The sequence below is a fragment of the Orbicella franksi genome, chromosome 7 (genome assembly GCF_964199315.1).
Source record: "Orbicella franksi chromosome 7, jaOrbFran1.1, whole genome shotgun sequence".
In the NCBI taxonomy this organism is placed as follows: domain Eukaryota; kingdom Metazoa; phylum Cnidaria; class Anthozoa; order Scleractinia; family Merulinidae; genus Orbicella; species Orbicella franksi.
The window spans coordinates 19,858,688-19,875,069 of NC_138151.1; the positions used below are offsets into that span (position 1 = coordinate 19,858,688).

The 16,382-nt window shown below is 36.7% G+C and overlaps 1 protein-coding gene across 2 annotated transcripts in view; it reads right to left on the minus strand.

The window, feature by feature from the left end:
* LOC145492288 (nuclear factor related to kappa-B-binding protein-like) overlaps positions 1-16,382 on the minus strand; it is a 182,985-nt gene that overhangs the window by 133,805 nt on the left and 32,798 nt on the right. For both annotated transcript variants that reach the window (XM_081471698.1, XM_081471697.1), the window contains exons 3-4: positions 15,874-15,929; positions 14,985-15,052 (exon numbers count right to left, since the gene is read on the minus strand). In XM_081471698.1, coding sequence (XP_081327824.1) covers positions 14,985-15,052; positions 15,874-15,929 — 124 coding nt within the window. The remainder of the gene's footprint in view (positions 1-14,984; positions 15,053-15,873; positions 15,930-16,382) is intronic.

Consider the following 16,382-nt stretch of genomic DNA (forward strand, 5'->3'; position numbering starts at 1 on the left):
TTGTCACAGTTGTATCATTGCAAGTATGCATGTTGAAACAATGTCACAATGTAAGCCCCATAGAGCCTCTCTCCACAATGGAGTATAAATGGATACCAGCACAATTAGTTTCTCTTGTTTTTCATGCTACAGAAACCAATGTTGAATGCATATAATAATTATAATAATTGATAATTATTAATAGTAAGTGTACCAATTACAATTAAGGGAGTAGTTGGACAAGTAATTTCCAAGTTGGATGAGCATGATCAGTATTCAATCTAGGCTGCGTTTTTGTCTCATTGATGGAGAATAATCTATTCTGAGACAAAATGAAATGATCATGGGGTCATACTGACGCAAAAAAAACAAGTTACCTCATATATATTCAGTACTTCCAAAGCAACTGGCAATAATAAAAGTAAATTAAACAAATATGTGTGCTTACTAGCCTGAAATGAGCGCATGAAATGACTGGCATTTCAGACTATGTGTATATGAATACTTTCTGTGTCAGGCATTCCAAGCAATAGGCCCTTTGCAGCCGGGGTGACGTGACCAAAATTTTCCTAAAAATATTATATATTATGGGCTATAACTTAAAGAATGCCCCTGGCATTTAAGAGTAAGTTTATATGTCAGTTTGAACTTTCGGAAAATTTAGAGGATATCTATGGAAAATGTTGCTGGAGAACAAGGTCTTGTTCTCCAACAAATTTTTCCAAACAAATCTTAAGTTCTTTATTAGTTTTTAACTCGGAGATTGTGTAGGCAATGTATAGGGCTTAAGTTGTGGTGCAGATTGTGCAAATGATGTCCTTCCATCATCTGTAAACCTTTTGGAGTAATTCCGTCGACCAGTAGATAAAGCTCCTGAAATCACTGTATTAGTCAATATTGCAGACATGTATCGTTTTACATTTCTAGGTCAAGGTCTATGTGACTGTGATTGTTACACTAAAAATGGAAACTTGTTTGGTTTGCTTTCTGGGTATAGTTCATTTAACATTTCTATTACAATTCTAATCTTAAATTTAATAGTTAAGTGTAAATAAGACCAAATGTTAGCTTTTGTAATACACATTGGGAACGTTTTTGATGACACAGGTGAAGTTGCTGGAAGCTGCTATTGTAAATTTCTGCTTCAAAGTTTAGTAAAGATTGACAAGAGGCAATCTGCTCTACATATCGATTTTACTACTACTGGAGGGTTGAGCTCCTGAAATTAAATTTCAGAAATCAAAGCGAACAGTTCTGTCAAGGCCACCATAGCATTTGTCAAAAATGTCTCTAATAAAGAACATCACGGTCTTGCTAGCCTCTAAAAAGTTCATAATTACACCAGATTATAAGTTAATCCACTGCGAGAAAATCCTGCTCTTGAAGACAAACTCTCCATATTACACAGATAACAGTGAAGAAACATATTGCATTGCAAGACAAATCCCACATAGCGGACGCAAGGAGAACTAGCTAGAACTTCGCAAGCTGAAATCCAATCTGAGCATTAAAATTTTGCCCACAGACAAACATTTTTGGGCTTGTTCAAGCCGATACACTTTTGACACTTGAAAAGGCTGATGAGCTATCATATCGCAAAGTTGCACAACAGCTCTCGCAAAAAGTTTTATAGGTCTATTAATAGTAGATTTAATCATCGCAACATAATCAGATGTGTACAGTCTGATTTTGAGGTCATTATTTTGAATCAACAAAAACTCAATTTGTGCTACAATTGTACTGGCCATACTAAAAGTCGGCATCCAAGAAGTCTGCAGTTTAAGAGACTATATTTGGCATATTTGTTAGCTAAATCGCATATTTGCTAGCCAATTTGAGATAAGGCTGAAAGACTTTGTATCTTTTCCCCTTAAAGTAAGCTTTGTTATGTGTTAAATACTATGGTTAGCACCTGCATTCCAATCTAGCGCACCCAAGTTAAATTCCCGGATTCATCAGCTTTTTTTCTGTTTGTTTTTTTAAGCCACTACATGCAGTCTTTTTCTTTTCCTGTTCAACCGTTTTTCTGGTGAAGAATATCCACAGGTAGCTAGCTACATGTGCTACTTATTTCAAGCTTGGAACCAATAAGAACACAGTTTTTGACATTACGGGACCTCGCTGCTTTGCATAATTGACCTCAAATTGCATCTGATGGTTTAAATGATTCACATTTTTAATTCATAGCAAAAAAACTCGATTTCTCTGAAGATCTTTCACAGCTACCCTGTGAGCAGAGTCCCTTCATTCTTATTTGCTACCTATTCCCACTCACGAAGAGGTTACTTTCGTCTTCAGGTGAGAAGAAAACTATGTTGGACAAGGTTTACAAGGTAGAGTGGCTCATCAAGAATGAGTAAATCCATCGGAGCAATGCAGCTCATGTAGTGCAGGTTTCCCAGTTCTTGTACCTCATGCAGTATGCACTAAAAGTCATTCTTCTTTTTTTTAACAGACTGCTGTTATAACTAGTATAGCCAGAAGTCAATATGGTAACTCATATAACTAGAATAACCTGTAAGCCACACATGTCAATCATCATCCACTGGGAAATCGACAGGTTTGCTCACAGAGCACTTCGATTTAAAATTTCAAACCGTCATTCTTTAATGCCAGGGACCTCAAACATGGCCATTTTGATATTTTTGATATGCTGTAAAATTCCATTTCTGCCATTCCTAAAGTTGCACCCCTACTTTTCTGAAAAGTAGGTCACGTGATGGCTTAGATTTCCCGGTGGCTCATCATCCACTGGGAAATCAACAGCTTTGCTCATAGAGCACTTTGATTTAAAAATTCAAACTGTCATTAAATCTCGTTCTTTAAGGGGGCTCAGTCATGGTAGTTTGAGTTATCTTGGCCATATACAAAATTACCTTTATAATAATAATATAATAATAATAAAAACAATCTTTAAAGAGGAAGCACCCGTCACATAATACATGGTTTTCAGGGAGGTCCTCCATAAAAATAAAAAGTATTAAAATCTAAAATAAGAAATACAAATGGTAGTGAAATACAAATGGTAATACAGTGGCTTTAAATGGTAGGAAACCTGAAAATAACAGTTTAATAAGATAGAAAAACACTAAAGAGATAATGATAACCCATAAAGGAACAAGGATGGCTAAGGATGGAGAAGATTAACACGGATTACAAACGACAAATTTGAAAAATTGAGGCTAAACTTTCCAACGTGCGCAAATCGTGACTGATCTCCTTTAATGCCAGGGACCTTAAACTTGGCCATTTTGATATTTTCAATGTGCTTTAAATTCCATTTCTGCCATTACTAAAGTTGCAGCCCATAATTTTATGAAAAGTAGGTCAAGTGATGGCTAAGCTGCAAAGGGCCTATTGCGAGAGAAACTGGAGCCTACATGCCACAAATTTCTTTTAGTTTTTCATATGTTAAGATCGATGTAAACTGGCAGCTGATATTAGTTGTCCTAAAGTGTTACTGCTGTGCCAGATGAAGTAACGATAACATTTGTTTTCCAGTTCTGCCAAGGTTGCCCTCAAATTTTCCATCAAGACATACCACGGAGAACACAGGATGTTCAACTGGTTGGCATTTTAATATTGCTCGAGCTCAATAAAATCATCCTGAGTCCGCTCATTGTTGAGTCCAAATTTACAAATTTTAATGTTCAATATAATTAGAGTTTCTTTAGTATTTTGCGAGTAGCTCAACAAAATTACGCAGGCTAGCAGTTGCGCCACCAGTTGTTTTTCAGCTGATATTTTAATGAGATCAAGCTAAATTAGCAGGGAATACTGACTGGAGTTTGGTAGGCGCAGTGTCCCAAAATGTCACCAGATAAAGCATATATATCTTTAAAACTTCTTCGGCTCTGCTTTAAAAATTGGTTGAGAGTCCTAGACCACCTTGAAGGGGGAGGGTGGGGGGGGGGGGGCTCCCACATAAAAGTGACGAAGGTGCTCGTCGCACCAATCAAGATCAATATTTGCCGAAAATATCAACAAAATTGGAATTGATCCAGTTTTAGGTGAAGGGAGGGACTTTTAGAAGCCGGTCTGTTTGCCTTCTATTATATCTACGGATATTTTGTGCTATTTGTTTTGGAGAAAGGTTTCTACACTCGGCAACAGTTTGGTTCGCTTTTCGAAGTCTAGAAGCATGTAACTAAATGGCAGGTCTCTGGTTTTATCACAAGCGTGCAAGGCCGCATCAAACGTCGCAAACAAGTTTGCAATTTTAATTGGCGACTAGTGGTGAGACGTTCATGGAGTATGAATGACTTTATAATGTCATGCTGTTTTATCACGAAAAGAACTTGAGCAATTTTGACCACTCCCTGCTTAGCTTGCAAGGCTGGTCTGGCAGAATCCTGTTCTCATTCAGCAAGCGTACTATATTATTTAAAAATGTGGACAAAAATAAATTTAGCAGACTTGCTGCACAACGCAAGTGAAGTGCTTGCGGCTCCGAACCACGTACGCCAAACAAGTAGAATATGAAAAGGTTAAAAAAAATTAGGCTTTACATCGCCAACTAAAATAAAATTAAAAAAGAAAAAGAAAAAATGATTTAGAGAAACATGCTCGCAAAACCATTTAGAATGTTGAAGGAAGGCAATCCAGCGTAAGATGGAACTTTTTCTTCGTTTTGTGTAAATTCCCACTGAGCAAATGGTTTGCTGTCAATGTTTAGAGACCTGAATGAATATTCCAACTCTTCTGTTTGCGTGCCAGGTTCATCTGTTGTTGTTCTTTTTTCATCGCCTTCATGTCTTTCAAAGCTAAGGCTTGAAACTTGCTGAGAAGGGCCATTCTGTTTTTTGTTTTTTTTGCTGCTCGCTCAATTCACGCTTTGTTTGTTGACTTTGTTCTTTTGTTTACATTTCATCATGAAATGACAACAAAAGCTAAATTTAGTTTTTACGCAAAAGAGACATGAAAATCAAGAAGATGGGCTGGATAAGGATGCTGAAGCTGGAGAAGTCAGTTCGATATTAAGTAAACTTCCAGAACTTAAAGAGCCAATGGCCTCAAGCTCAACAAGTAATGCTGTGAGAAAATTCCGGTGATAGTTTGGATGATGACAGTTTTTCAAAGTTTCAATATCATAGTTTGACCCAGACCATTTTCAAAATAACCCAATTTACAATGTCATGTGGGGCATATGACCCACTTTGACTAATTTCTAGATCGAACACTGCGAGATTTTACCAGCACTGCAATTATTTATTTAATTGACACATTTTCGGACTAAAAAGCCTTTAAGAACTTTATTTGAGTAACAAGACTATTCAAAATAATTGATATTTATTAATTAATTAATCATAATTACAATTTCCTTAAATATAAATGTAGTTGGTGCATAAACTGCTGTGTTTTGCACTAATAATTAATCTGCAAAGTTGTTATCGGATGGTGTAATCAGACAGTTGGCTGTAATCAGACACCTGTAGTGGGACAGTTACATGAGCCAATCTTTTTTTTTGTGGGATTATGCAATATCATTGCATAATAACACATAGTCATCGCCATATTGAAGGCTTGGGGATTTCTTTTAAATTTATTTATTTAAAGTAACACATCTTTAGCAAATTAAACGTATCACAAATTACAAATTACAATAACAAAGTACTCTGCTATGGCTATTCCAATACTACAATGCACATTACTTATTTACCCCAGGTGTTACTTAGAACTTACATTACAAAAACGAATAAAATAAAGTAATCAATTAATTAATTAATTCTCACAACACATTAGCTACAATGAAATCAAACAGGATAAAAAACAAGAAATAAAAAAAAAAGAGAAAAAAATAAAAGGAAAGGAAAACTTAAATATACAAAATAAACAAACAACTAATAGCGCGGGGAAGGGGGAGGAGGAACGATTTCTAATCTTGATTTAATACAATTAAAAGTAACTTAGTCTGTAAAGTTTGTGAGGAGCATAGTCACGTTACGAGTAGTTTTTTGGTGTTAATTTACAAGGCTTGAGGATTTTATGAAACATGAGAAGAGAGTTAATAGTTAATGAAGATAGTGAAAACTTGAGACGTAATCGGATCATTGCAGACAAGGTGATATTTGAAATGTAAACTGCATTTGCTTCTAGTCAAATGCTCAAAAAGACCCAGGAACACAGGTAAATAACAGTATATTCATTTTACATGAATGTAAATGATTAATGCTATTGCTGATACAGTGTTCGGGTCCCCTGTGCTTTGTGCAAGCAAGAATTTCATGAACGCAAATTGAATGGGAGCTTTAAAATTGCCTGCAGGCCGTAGTTTATGTCACAATAGCCGCTGGACCCATTCTCCTCAAACTCAGTCACGAAACAACATGGCAGCGTTTTGGTGCTATTTTCAAGATTTTGTCGGGGCACAGAAAATCAAGGATTCAACCGAATCTAAAAATGTTTTCAAAGAAGTACTTCAAACAACAAATAGATTAGTTTTAGCCAAAACAATAGGGAGCTTAAGCAAACCATGACAACGGCAACTAGAACGTCACCAAACAAAAGGTTTAATGAGCAGAAACAATAGCTGTGCACGTGCGTAATAAGTCTTTGTACATTTCTTTGTCGTCCTCTGCAAAACAACAATGTGAAATGACCAAGTTCTGTGTCGTCTAAGGAACGTGGACGATGACGGCTAATTTTTCGTATTTCCATTTGGAAAATCCAAAAGAATTTGTCTGACTCAACAAAAATTATTTGCCCTGGCACATCTGCACTGTTTGTTTACAGCCTGTCACGTTTACTTATTTTGCCTTCACCCAACTCATAGGTCAATGAGCATTTGCTCATCTTCTTTGGTCCATTTCCCATAGGATTTCCCTTTTGCTGCCACAGCCTGCAAACTGTGTTGCTGATCTCCTCCATGTCATTCTGGCTACGATTTGTGAAAATCATCTGATTATTATTATGGTATCGGCACATTCTGCTGTGTACCAGTGACACCACGCAAATTGGGCATGGGCCCACAGGCACTCCAGTTGTTAGGATTAAGTTGAAATAAAAAGGATAAACCATGCGTGTAGCTCATTTAGTTACATGTGATCGTTTGTGGTATGTGATTGCAATATATAGAGCAAGAGGTCAGAAAAAACTGGAACTTGTCAGTGATGCCTGCCATGAAAACAAAAGAAAGAAACATGGACAAAAAGTTTGTAAGCCTCCAAGGCAGGACAGCTGCTCATTTGAAAAATTTGTCTGAGTCCGAATATTTTGTCCTTGCAGGACAAACCATCTGCACTGATAAACGTTATGTGTTGACAGATTTTTAGCTAAAACAAACAGTAATGTCCTCAATGACCAAATGCTCTATTGACTGCGTAGCTTTTTTAGCTGATTTACAGGCATCAGCAGTATTAATAGGTAGTGAACAGTGTTGTGATGTGTTTGTATTGTGGAAAATTGTTAACACAGCCCAGGATAACAGAAAGTTAACCTAGGTGAAGTTTGATTTACCTTGTGATCAGGCGCAAGGCATGGTTTAGGTCGGTACTATCTTGCACCCTGTGGTGCCCAGATGCATCAATCTCATTTGGTCACATTTTCGACGTTTGTTTCCATAGTAGCAAAGTAAGCCAAATCTGGGCCAGCCACTTGGACAATATTCTGAAGTTCTCTATCCACCATTTTTCAATGAGATTTCCATGTAAAATACGGCCAACATCTACCACTATTACATAATGACAGAGTTTGATTATGCAAAAGGTGACTTGCCTTGCAGCAAATGGAGTTGCTGTGTTACAAAGGATTGAATTTATAAAGGTTGGTATGGGAAAAAACGGTAATCGACATTATAGCTGAAATTGTGATATTTTTTGCAATAAAATTGACTTACCTCAATGCCTTGTTGTCTTTTCTATCGTTATCTTGCTTCTCAGCTTGATTCCGAAGCCTTTTACTGCGCCTTTCAATAACATGCGGAATCTAAAATTCAAAGCTCAACTGACAAATGTGTTTTTCGTTAAATGTTCGGCGGCTACTTCCAGCTTCCGACTACTGCTGAGTGCATGGTAATCAAATCAAATCATTAAGCACAGTTCAGACAACATAGTTGGAAGCTGGGAGGAGTCGCTGAACATTTGACTGATGGTAGCGAAAAACCCATTTGTTGGTTAAGCTTTGAATTTTAGAGTCCACATGTTATTGAAAGGCGTAGTAAGCAAGTTATCGCTTTTTGGTTTTCCTCTCCTAAGAAGTGACAACCTTCATATGCTGCAAGACGAGTCATGCTTTGCGTAATCAAACTTGGTTGTTATGTAATAGTAGCAGATGTCGGCCGTGCATGTCATGTTTTTGCTGAAGGTTCAGACAAAGATAAAAAAAAACATAGGCACGCAAGGCGTGCAAGATTTATTTTTTTGTGAACTATAAGTCTCGGAGATAGGAGCATTCATGGAACTGTTTACAGTAATGATTTGGTTGATTTGACAAGTTTTTTTGGTTGCGATGTACAGCAAGAAAGAAACTGGGAGTTTATGGTGTACATACGATGTTACATCGGTAATGGTAAGATAACTAAATAGTAAGCCATAAAATGTTTGACTGAACAAACTACAGTAATCTGACACGTCTCCAGATTAATGTAGATACCATCTTATTTCCTAACCGGCAATTTTATTCATTCTTTGATACAACCCACACTGTGATTGGTGTGACACGCGCACATGCATAACTCCCTCACTCACCGATCACGTAGCCCTTCCCCCAGGGGGTGGGGGGGGACTCCCCTATATGGGCTATATAGGTCTGTGCGGCCCGAAGGTTATGGTTTTTCAGCCGTTTTGGTCATAAATAGGGTATCGATTTTAGCTGATTTTGGTCATTTTGGTCATAAATAGGGTACGGTTTTTGCACTCTAGCCTTGATATGGGTATGCTTTAAGAAGAAGCCACTTTTTCATCATTATCGAAAAGAAAATCAACAAAAGCCCTTCACAAATTTATATGTTTACGGTAATTTAACATTGGTTTGAACTAGGGAGCTAATTATAACGCAGGTCTGAAACAGGGTTTTGATTTGAGGGTCAGGTCTTAAATAGCTTTTCAAATTTTTGGTCCGGTCATAAATAGGGTAAGGAATATCGCAGATTTTGGTCATAAATAGGGTAAAGGTTTTGGGAAGCAGGCCGCACACCCCCAACCAATTTTTCTGGGAGTACCCCCCTCGGGAGCCCTTCCAGCCCCCAAGAGGAATTTTTGCTCAAAAATACTCAAGTTAAGGTGGCCGAACACAGTTTTCGCGCGCGTTTTTGCTGATGCAATTGAGCGCGCGCACAGGGATTGCAAAAACAAACATGCCGTCAATAGAGCGATCATTTTATTTACTCAACACCCGCACTATCTGTGCTATTTTTCTCTATTATTGAACGCAGTGCGGTATTGATGGCTTTAGTCTTTTATTAGAGAGGTATGTTAGAAAAGGTAACCACGCAAAGAACCCAGCAATTCTCGGCTTTTTCTTTGTTACCGAAAGAACCCAGTTAAATGCAGCGCATGCGCAGTTGCTCGAAAAATTGAGACCCATTGCTTTTGCAGAAACTTGCCGATTTCTGACGATCCAGTCGTTAGAACTTCAAGAAATTTGGCAAAAAAATAGTTCAGAAACCACGTAAATGATCTATCGCAAAAAATCTGAATTTTGACATAGGGAATTTTTGATAATACAGAACATGCAGTGAAAACGATTTACGGCGAATTACGAAAATCGCCTATGTCAAAATTTTATTAGAACAGTGTTGACAGAAGGGATTTAATGTCAATTCGTAGTGTGCAAATGATGAAAAAAATCTGACTGGATTTTTTTTAAATAAACAAAAACCATTCTTTAAGCCTTGTTTTTAACCAGCCAGGTTGCCATGGCAACAGCACACACCTTAACCAAAATGCGAGAATAAACTTTTCTGTGATTAACCTTGACTCTTGCAAAAAACGGGCGCCAAAGCATAAATAGCTTAAAAGTAATGGTGAATTAGGCATAGGCTCCTGAAAACTGTGTTCGGCCACCTTAAGAGAACTTCTCGAGTCGTAAGTTTACCCTTTTTACACAACACAACGCAACAACACTACTTCACCGAAAATTGAAAGAAAGAGAAAAAACCTCTCTGACACATTGAAAGTCTGATTTAATTAAATTGCACTTTAACTTGGTGCCACACAGTCTTCAAAGAACATTTGGACAGTTTTCATACTTTTTACCTTTAAAAACATCGGATTGAAAAGAATGTCATAAAATGCCCATCAAATAAAAATATTAAACTGCTACTGCAGAACTCTAGAAATGAAAGCTTCTTTTTTGTTTCATATCCTCGGAACAATAGCCGATAACTTGTAAGCTATAATTGAATTTACTCCCATATGAAAAACAAAAGTGTCAAGTTACCATTTGTAACTAAAAATGGCAAACATTTTGTGGGAACAAGTGGTGACGATTCGTCAGCTCTAATTGAATTTACTACCTTGTGAAAAACAAGAGTGTCAAATTACCCATTGTAACTAAAAAATAAAAATATCTCGTTATATTTGCATGCAATAAGAACAAAACAATCGTTACCTGCACTTACTATTGTAAACGTTAGAACTGCTTCAAATCTAAATAGTCTCGTCTCCTCTAAAACATGTCCTAAGAACTAGAACCGACGATTCGTGACCTCTAATTGAATTAACTCCTTGTGAAAAACAAAAGTATCAAGTTACCCTTTGCAATTAAAAATAAAAATATCTCGTGCCATTTGCCTACTACTCATGAACTGCTTCAAAACTCAAGACTCATCTCGTTCATAACTAGCCACCATTACACTGAAAATTATGCAGTCTAAAACAACCCAATGTACGTATGTAACTGTCACACTCCCCTCCAAACCGGACTAAAAATCACAAACCGCCTGAGTTTAGAAGGGATTTGAATAGAAGCGAAGGCAGTTCATCTTGTCTGCCGCTTTGCAAATATGACACTCCAATTACATCTCGAGTTATCATTATCATCATTAACTATTAACTCTCATTGGGGAAGAGATTCTCAGGTTTCATAACCCCAATGAGAGTTAATAGTTAATGAAGTCAATAAAAACTTGAGACATAATAAGAGCGTCACATTTCAAAGCGGCAGACAAGATAATATTTGAAATGTGAACTGCCTTCGCTTTAGCCTGCAACCATTCCTGTAAGAAGAGCCTTTCCACATTCTGACTGTGCTTAAATTGGAGTGTGAACAAAAAACTGATGAAGCAGGGGGTAGTCAATTTTTTTGCTCTCACTCCAATTTACATGCGGCCAGAATGTGGAAAAGCTCTTCACAAGGAAATGCTTGCTATGTAGGCTACCTTTGTTTCCAGTCAAATCCCTTTGAAATGGTTCAACAAGATCCAGGAACACAGATAAATAACAATACATTTATTTTTCATGAATGTAAATGATTACACAACTGCTGATACAGTGTTCGGATACCCTGTGGTTAAGATTATTTTCCACCTTCAGGAGTGTCCTTCGGGGAAAAAAATTCTTACACACGCCAGTTTCAATACAACCCTAATAAACTATATGTCACAAGAAAGTTTAATAAACAAAGTTTATGATAAAAATACAATTTAAGTGAGGTTTTATTTTCGGAACTTCAGGAGCTGGTAAGGCATGAAACAAATGAGGGTTCTTCTATTGAATTTATCGGTTACCAGATGCTGCAACACAACCAAAATGACTGCATAGTCTTATTCACAAGGCATCAATCAACAAAAGTACGTCAAGTTTTTTTGATATTCTGATTGGTTGTCTAAATATTTGCATCTAAAGTTGGAGTAACTAAGAGTATGTGAGATGTGTTTCGAACGCCATAGGAAAAACATGCAAAATATCAAAATTTCCCAACGCCTTTTCGTTTGTCATTATCCTTGAATGTTTTGGCCAAATTTCACGAAAATCCATCAGTTCTGCATACCCTATAAATTCAATCAAGTAAACAGTATTCTGCAATAAATTTCCCACTTAAAAGTTGTAACAATTTGTCTATGTTGATACCAGAGATCCCAAAAAATATATGTTACATAATTCACCTATTTCTACACCTTTATCTTTCCAGTGATTGCCTTCTTATTTGCAGCAATTCAAGTCCCAGATACTTACATTTAAAAAAAAAAATTCTCCAACCAAATGGAATAAAACTATGCTTTAGCCCACAAGTATGCATTGCAGACCTACTTTTTTCAAGTCCTCTCAACTAAATCCACCAATCACAATGTGTCCACAATTACTATAGTAACTAATTCAGACAAGTGAATTGAGGAGGCTCATCTCTGGTGACTGTTTCAAAGAAACTTAACAGCCTTTTTTCAAGCTATTCTCCATATTTCTAATTTTCATATTTAAAAATGAGTATTAAAAGCTATTTTTCAAATGGATCTTTTACTTTTTGGGGAAATTGTAATGGTTATGATTAATTGGTAACAGGACATCATGTCATCCAATTCTGTCTGTAATCATACTTGTGATTAACAAATCAGACTCCGATTTTGTTTATCACTCGTTGATTACTGACCAAATTGGACTCCAATCAGTCCTCTTACCATTAATAATACAAACATTAAAGTTTTTGGATTGGTGCTTTAGTGGGTAAGTGGTTGATGATTAGCAGTTCAGTAGATGGCAGCCCTTTGTAATTAAGTTTCCATATAACGTGTGCTCTGATTGGCTGAAAGAGCGTGCTTTATCAGAGAACGGAGCACGGGTTGATGACGGTAAAATTGGCTTTCAAATTTTTGCTTCGGAATTTTGACAAATTTGCCCCAAATTAAACATCCCCTGTGATTCAGACAAACACAATGGAAACGAGCTATTTGTCTCTAGTAAATATGGCTCACAGAGACCATTGTTAGCAACAACAGTGTTAAAACTGTACTAAAATAACAAGTTTTGCTAGATTCCCGCCAACAAAACACGTAGCGAAATAAACAAATTCTCAACCTAAACAGTGCTTCAATAAAAGACATTATATTTGTTACGAAGGCAGAAATTATACTTGAGAAGTAAACAACGACAAAAAACAACAAAAATTATTGAACTGTCTCTGTTTATGATGAGAAGCTTCATTTTTCCAAAAATGCTCAATTGCTCAAACAACACTTACATAGTACATGCAGTGTAGTAACGCTCGTTCTCCGGTCATCTCAGCAAAGTGAACCGACGAGTGGTCAGTGCAAAGCTTGCTGTGATATTCTCTTCTGTGCTCGGAGTAGAACCAGTGGGAGCCGTTTAATCTTTCTAACTTCTATGCTACAATCATGGACTAAAGTCTTAGGACAAATTTGCACTTTCGGTTTTAAAGTGAGTACCGTTGCTGAGAACTGTTGAGTTATGCAAATAAGAAGTGACCAACTCATTGTGCATAACATTAAAAAATGTCACATGATATTATTTCGTAAACAAACAAAGGGAAATGACTTCCAATGGCGGGAAACAACTTTCAGATATTTGGTTCGGTACCCTAGCTTTGGACGTAATTATAGTTTGCGATGCCTGCTCACTGCATGTATCACATATTCATGCTACACACGACTTCAAGATTTGACATTCCCATGCGATTTCCCAGGGTGAAAACTTTCTGTTTTTCTTAAACACAAGACTTTTGCTCGTTCTTGTCGTATGTACCATGATCTATAATACCCGTTGCTGCCTTCAGAGTTAAACATGTTTTTCCTTTTAAATACGGCCCTTGCAAGTCTGAGATAGGACCAATTCTGATTTACACCTCGCATGGGGAAAAATTGAAAAGGAAAAACAAAAGAGTTAATAAACCACAAAATAGCCCAAAATAGTCATTGTATTACGATCTATTCAGAGAGTCGAGAAAAAAAACACATTTAGAATGAGAAAAAGCACTGAAAAGTGACATTTTATTTCTCAAATGAAATTCAGACAATCATGGACAAAAGTCTTGGGACAAATTCGTACTTTCGGTCCTTTTGCGCTCACACCAGGTGCGAATACTAACTCACCTGCCCAACCTCGCCCCCACCCCCCATACAATGTTGAAAACTACTACCTTCAATTTCTTCTGATTTTCAACATTGTATTGGGTGGGGAGGAGGAACAGTAACACATTTTTAAAAGGAAAGCAGTGCTTTTTTCAAACTTCAGTAGTAAAACACAGATAATTCGTCAAATTACATAAGTATTCCATGGACTTTCGCCCACGAATGTAGTTCAGGTAATCTTGCTGCATGCGGCTACAAGCCGTAAATAACTGTAGCTCCTTTCAAATTCTCAACTCGGCATTTCGCATTTTCATCCGCAAGCTTTGAGCTCTGCGTTTCATAATTTCCACTGGAAAAGTGCACATTTTCATGGGCCACAATACGGTCAGATTCCTCTGGACTATAAACCTTCACCTGCCTTTAGATCTGTATTTAAAAATTAACTTAAAAGCTAACTTTGAAGGCATCGTTCTTCTCTCGAAAGCTGCTCAAACTACTCAAAACTGAAAGCTTAGCTGAAGTCCAGTTTGGGATTGACAGCTGTCGCTTTGTTAGCCAATCAAATTATTTGAACAATTCTAACAAGGATTGTGATTGGCTTATTTTAGCGTGCTTTATCAGAGAACAGTGCATGGCTGACGCCACTTTTGCTCATTTGGAAAATAAAGCTTGGTTTGAAAATTAAACCAAATGCGTGGGGAAATTATCAGATTATTTATCATAAAACAGATAAAGAAGCCTTGACTGTGCTCCGTTCTGTTGTAAAGCACTTAGGAAGCGGTAAAGCACTCAAGAAGTAGGGAAAAACACTCGACTATGTCTTGTGTTTTCCCTTACATTTCTTTCGTGCTCTACTGCTTCCTGCATGCTTTACGACAGAACAGAGCACAGTCGAGGTATCTTTATTTGTTAAGTAAAACACCCAACAGTGCACTCTGCACTAAGAAAAAGTGGTCACCCCTTCTTTTTATCATATGAAAATGACTTTTGTCTCTATTCCAGGGATATTATAAATATTGTAGATTATGCATAACTGTCATTTCACCTTTAAGCTTTTTCTGGAACTGTTGGACTGGATTTCCAAATCTGAAATTCCCACCACTAAGTAAGGCACTAAGTAGAAAAGACATTTCATTAGAAGACTCTCTAACATTTAATTGTTAGGGTAGCTCATTTTGGATGTCAATTAAGGTGCAGACTGAATACATTTTAGTCATGAAAATGAACTTGTTACATATGGTTCAATGATACCCTTGGTAAAGTTTGGAATTTTTCTCTGTTCTGGTATATGGTAATATATTATTAATAATGAAATGAAGCAAAGTAAAACACACAATAGTTTGTACCAAAGATTATATTGAACAACACATAAATAGATCCATAAACAATTAGCTATTATTGAAGTAAATAAAATCAAGAAGAACTGTCATAATTTCCAACTGGAGGAAAGGCATTATTAACATCCCAACTGAAATTGGTAACTTTCTTCTTATTTAAAATAATTATGCCTGACTACCCACTCACCCAGTCACACAAAATGTACAGCTGCAAATACATAGAACTGAACTATTCTTTGAATAGATAAATTTAGACCTTTTTCATAAATAGCTGCCAATAATAAATCCTTTCATAAGTATTAACTAGCCTTACTAACCTTGTTGTTAAGTTGATAATTCAAAATAATTTTATTTTTACTCTCAAATGAGGTTAGTGATGCTAACTTAATGCACACAAAAGAATTTTAAATTGGGAGCCATTTATCGAAAGGGTCTATAGAATAGATAAAAAAGTTATAGATAAGTTATGTGGCAAGTGGGATACTGTGATAATAAATGAGAATGCTGAAGAAAAGTGTTGCAAAGTTACATTCACAAGGCAAAGTTGGGTGAAGTCACTGTTTATCAAGCTTGACTACAAGTGTAGAATGAACTCACCCGATATTTTCTTCTCGAGCATGTGGGTAATCAGTAGGTAACGCTGGAAGATATTTCTAACAAAACAAGCAACAAAAGGAGCATTTGTCCAGCAGGGAGACCCATGGGTCATTTGTCCATTCAATTTTCATTTAAAATAAAAAAAAATTGATAATTGATGTCAATTTTTGATTTTCATTATATCTTTTTATCACAAAAGATAACAAAGTGTTAAATTCCAAATATTTGACATTTTGTGTGGCTTACACAAAGTGTAAACCACTTAATGTCGTGATCCAAGTTATTTATTCCGGGATTAGTCGTGGTGAACAGAGTGCTTGTCACATGGTTTACTGGAGAGACTGGATACAAGTTTGTTGAACACCTCGAAGCTTAGAGTCGGCCATTTTTGCTTTTGTGAATGTTGTTTTTTGCCGATCGGCTTTTGCTCATACGTAGATAAAGCTGGGAGATGTATTTATGACTGTGGTCATGTATGCATTACAACAGCAAGGTCGGCAAGGTCAAAG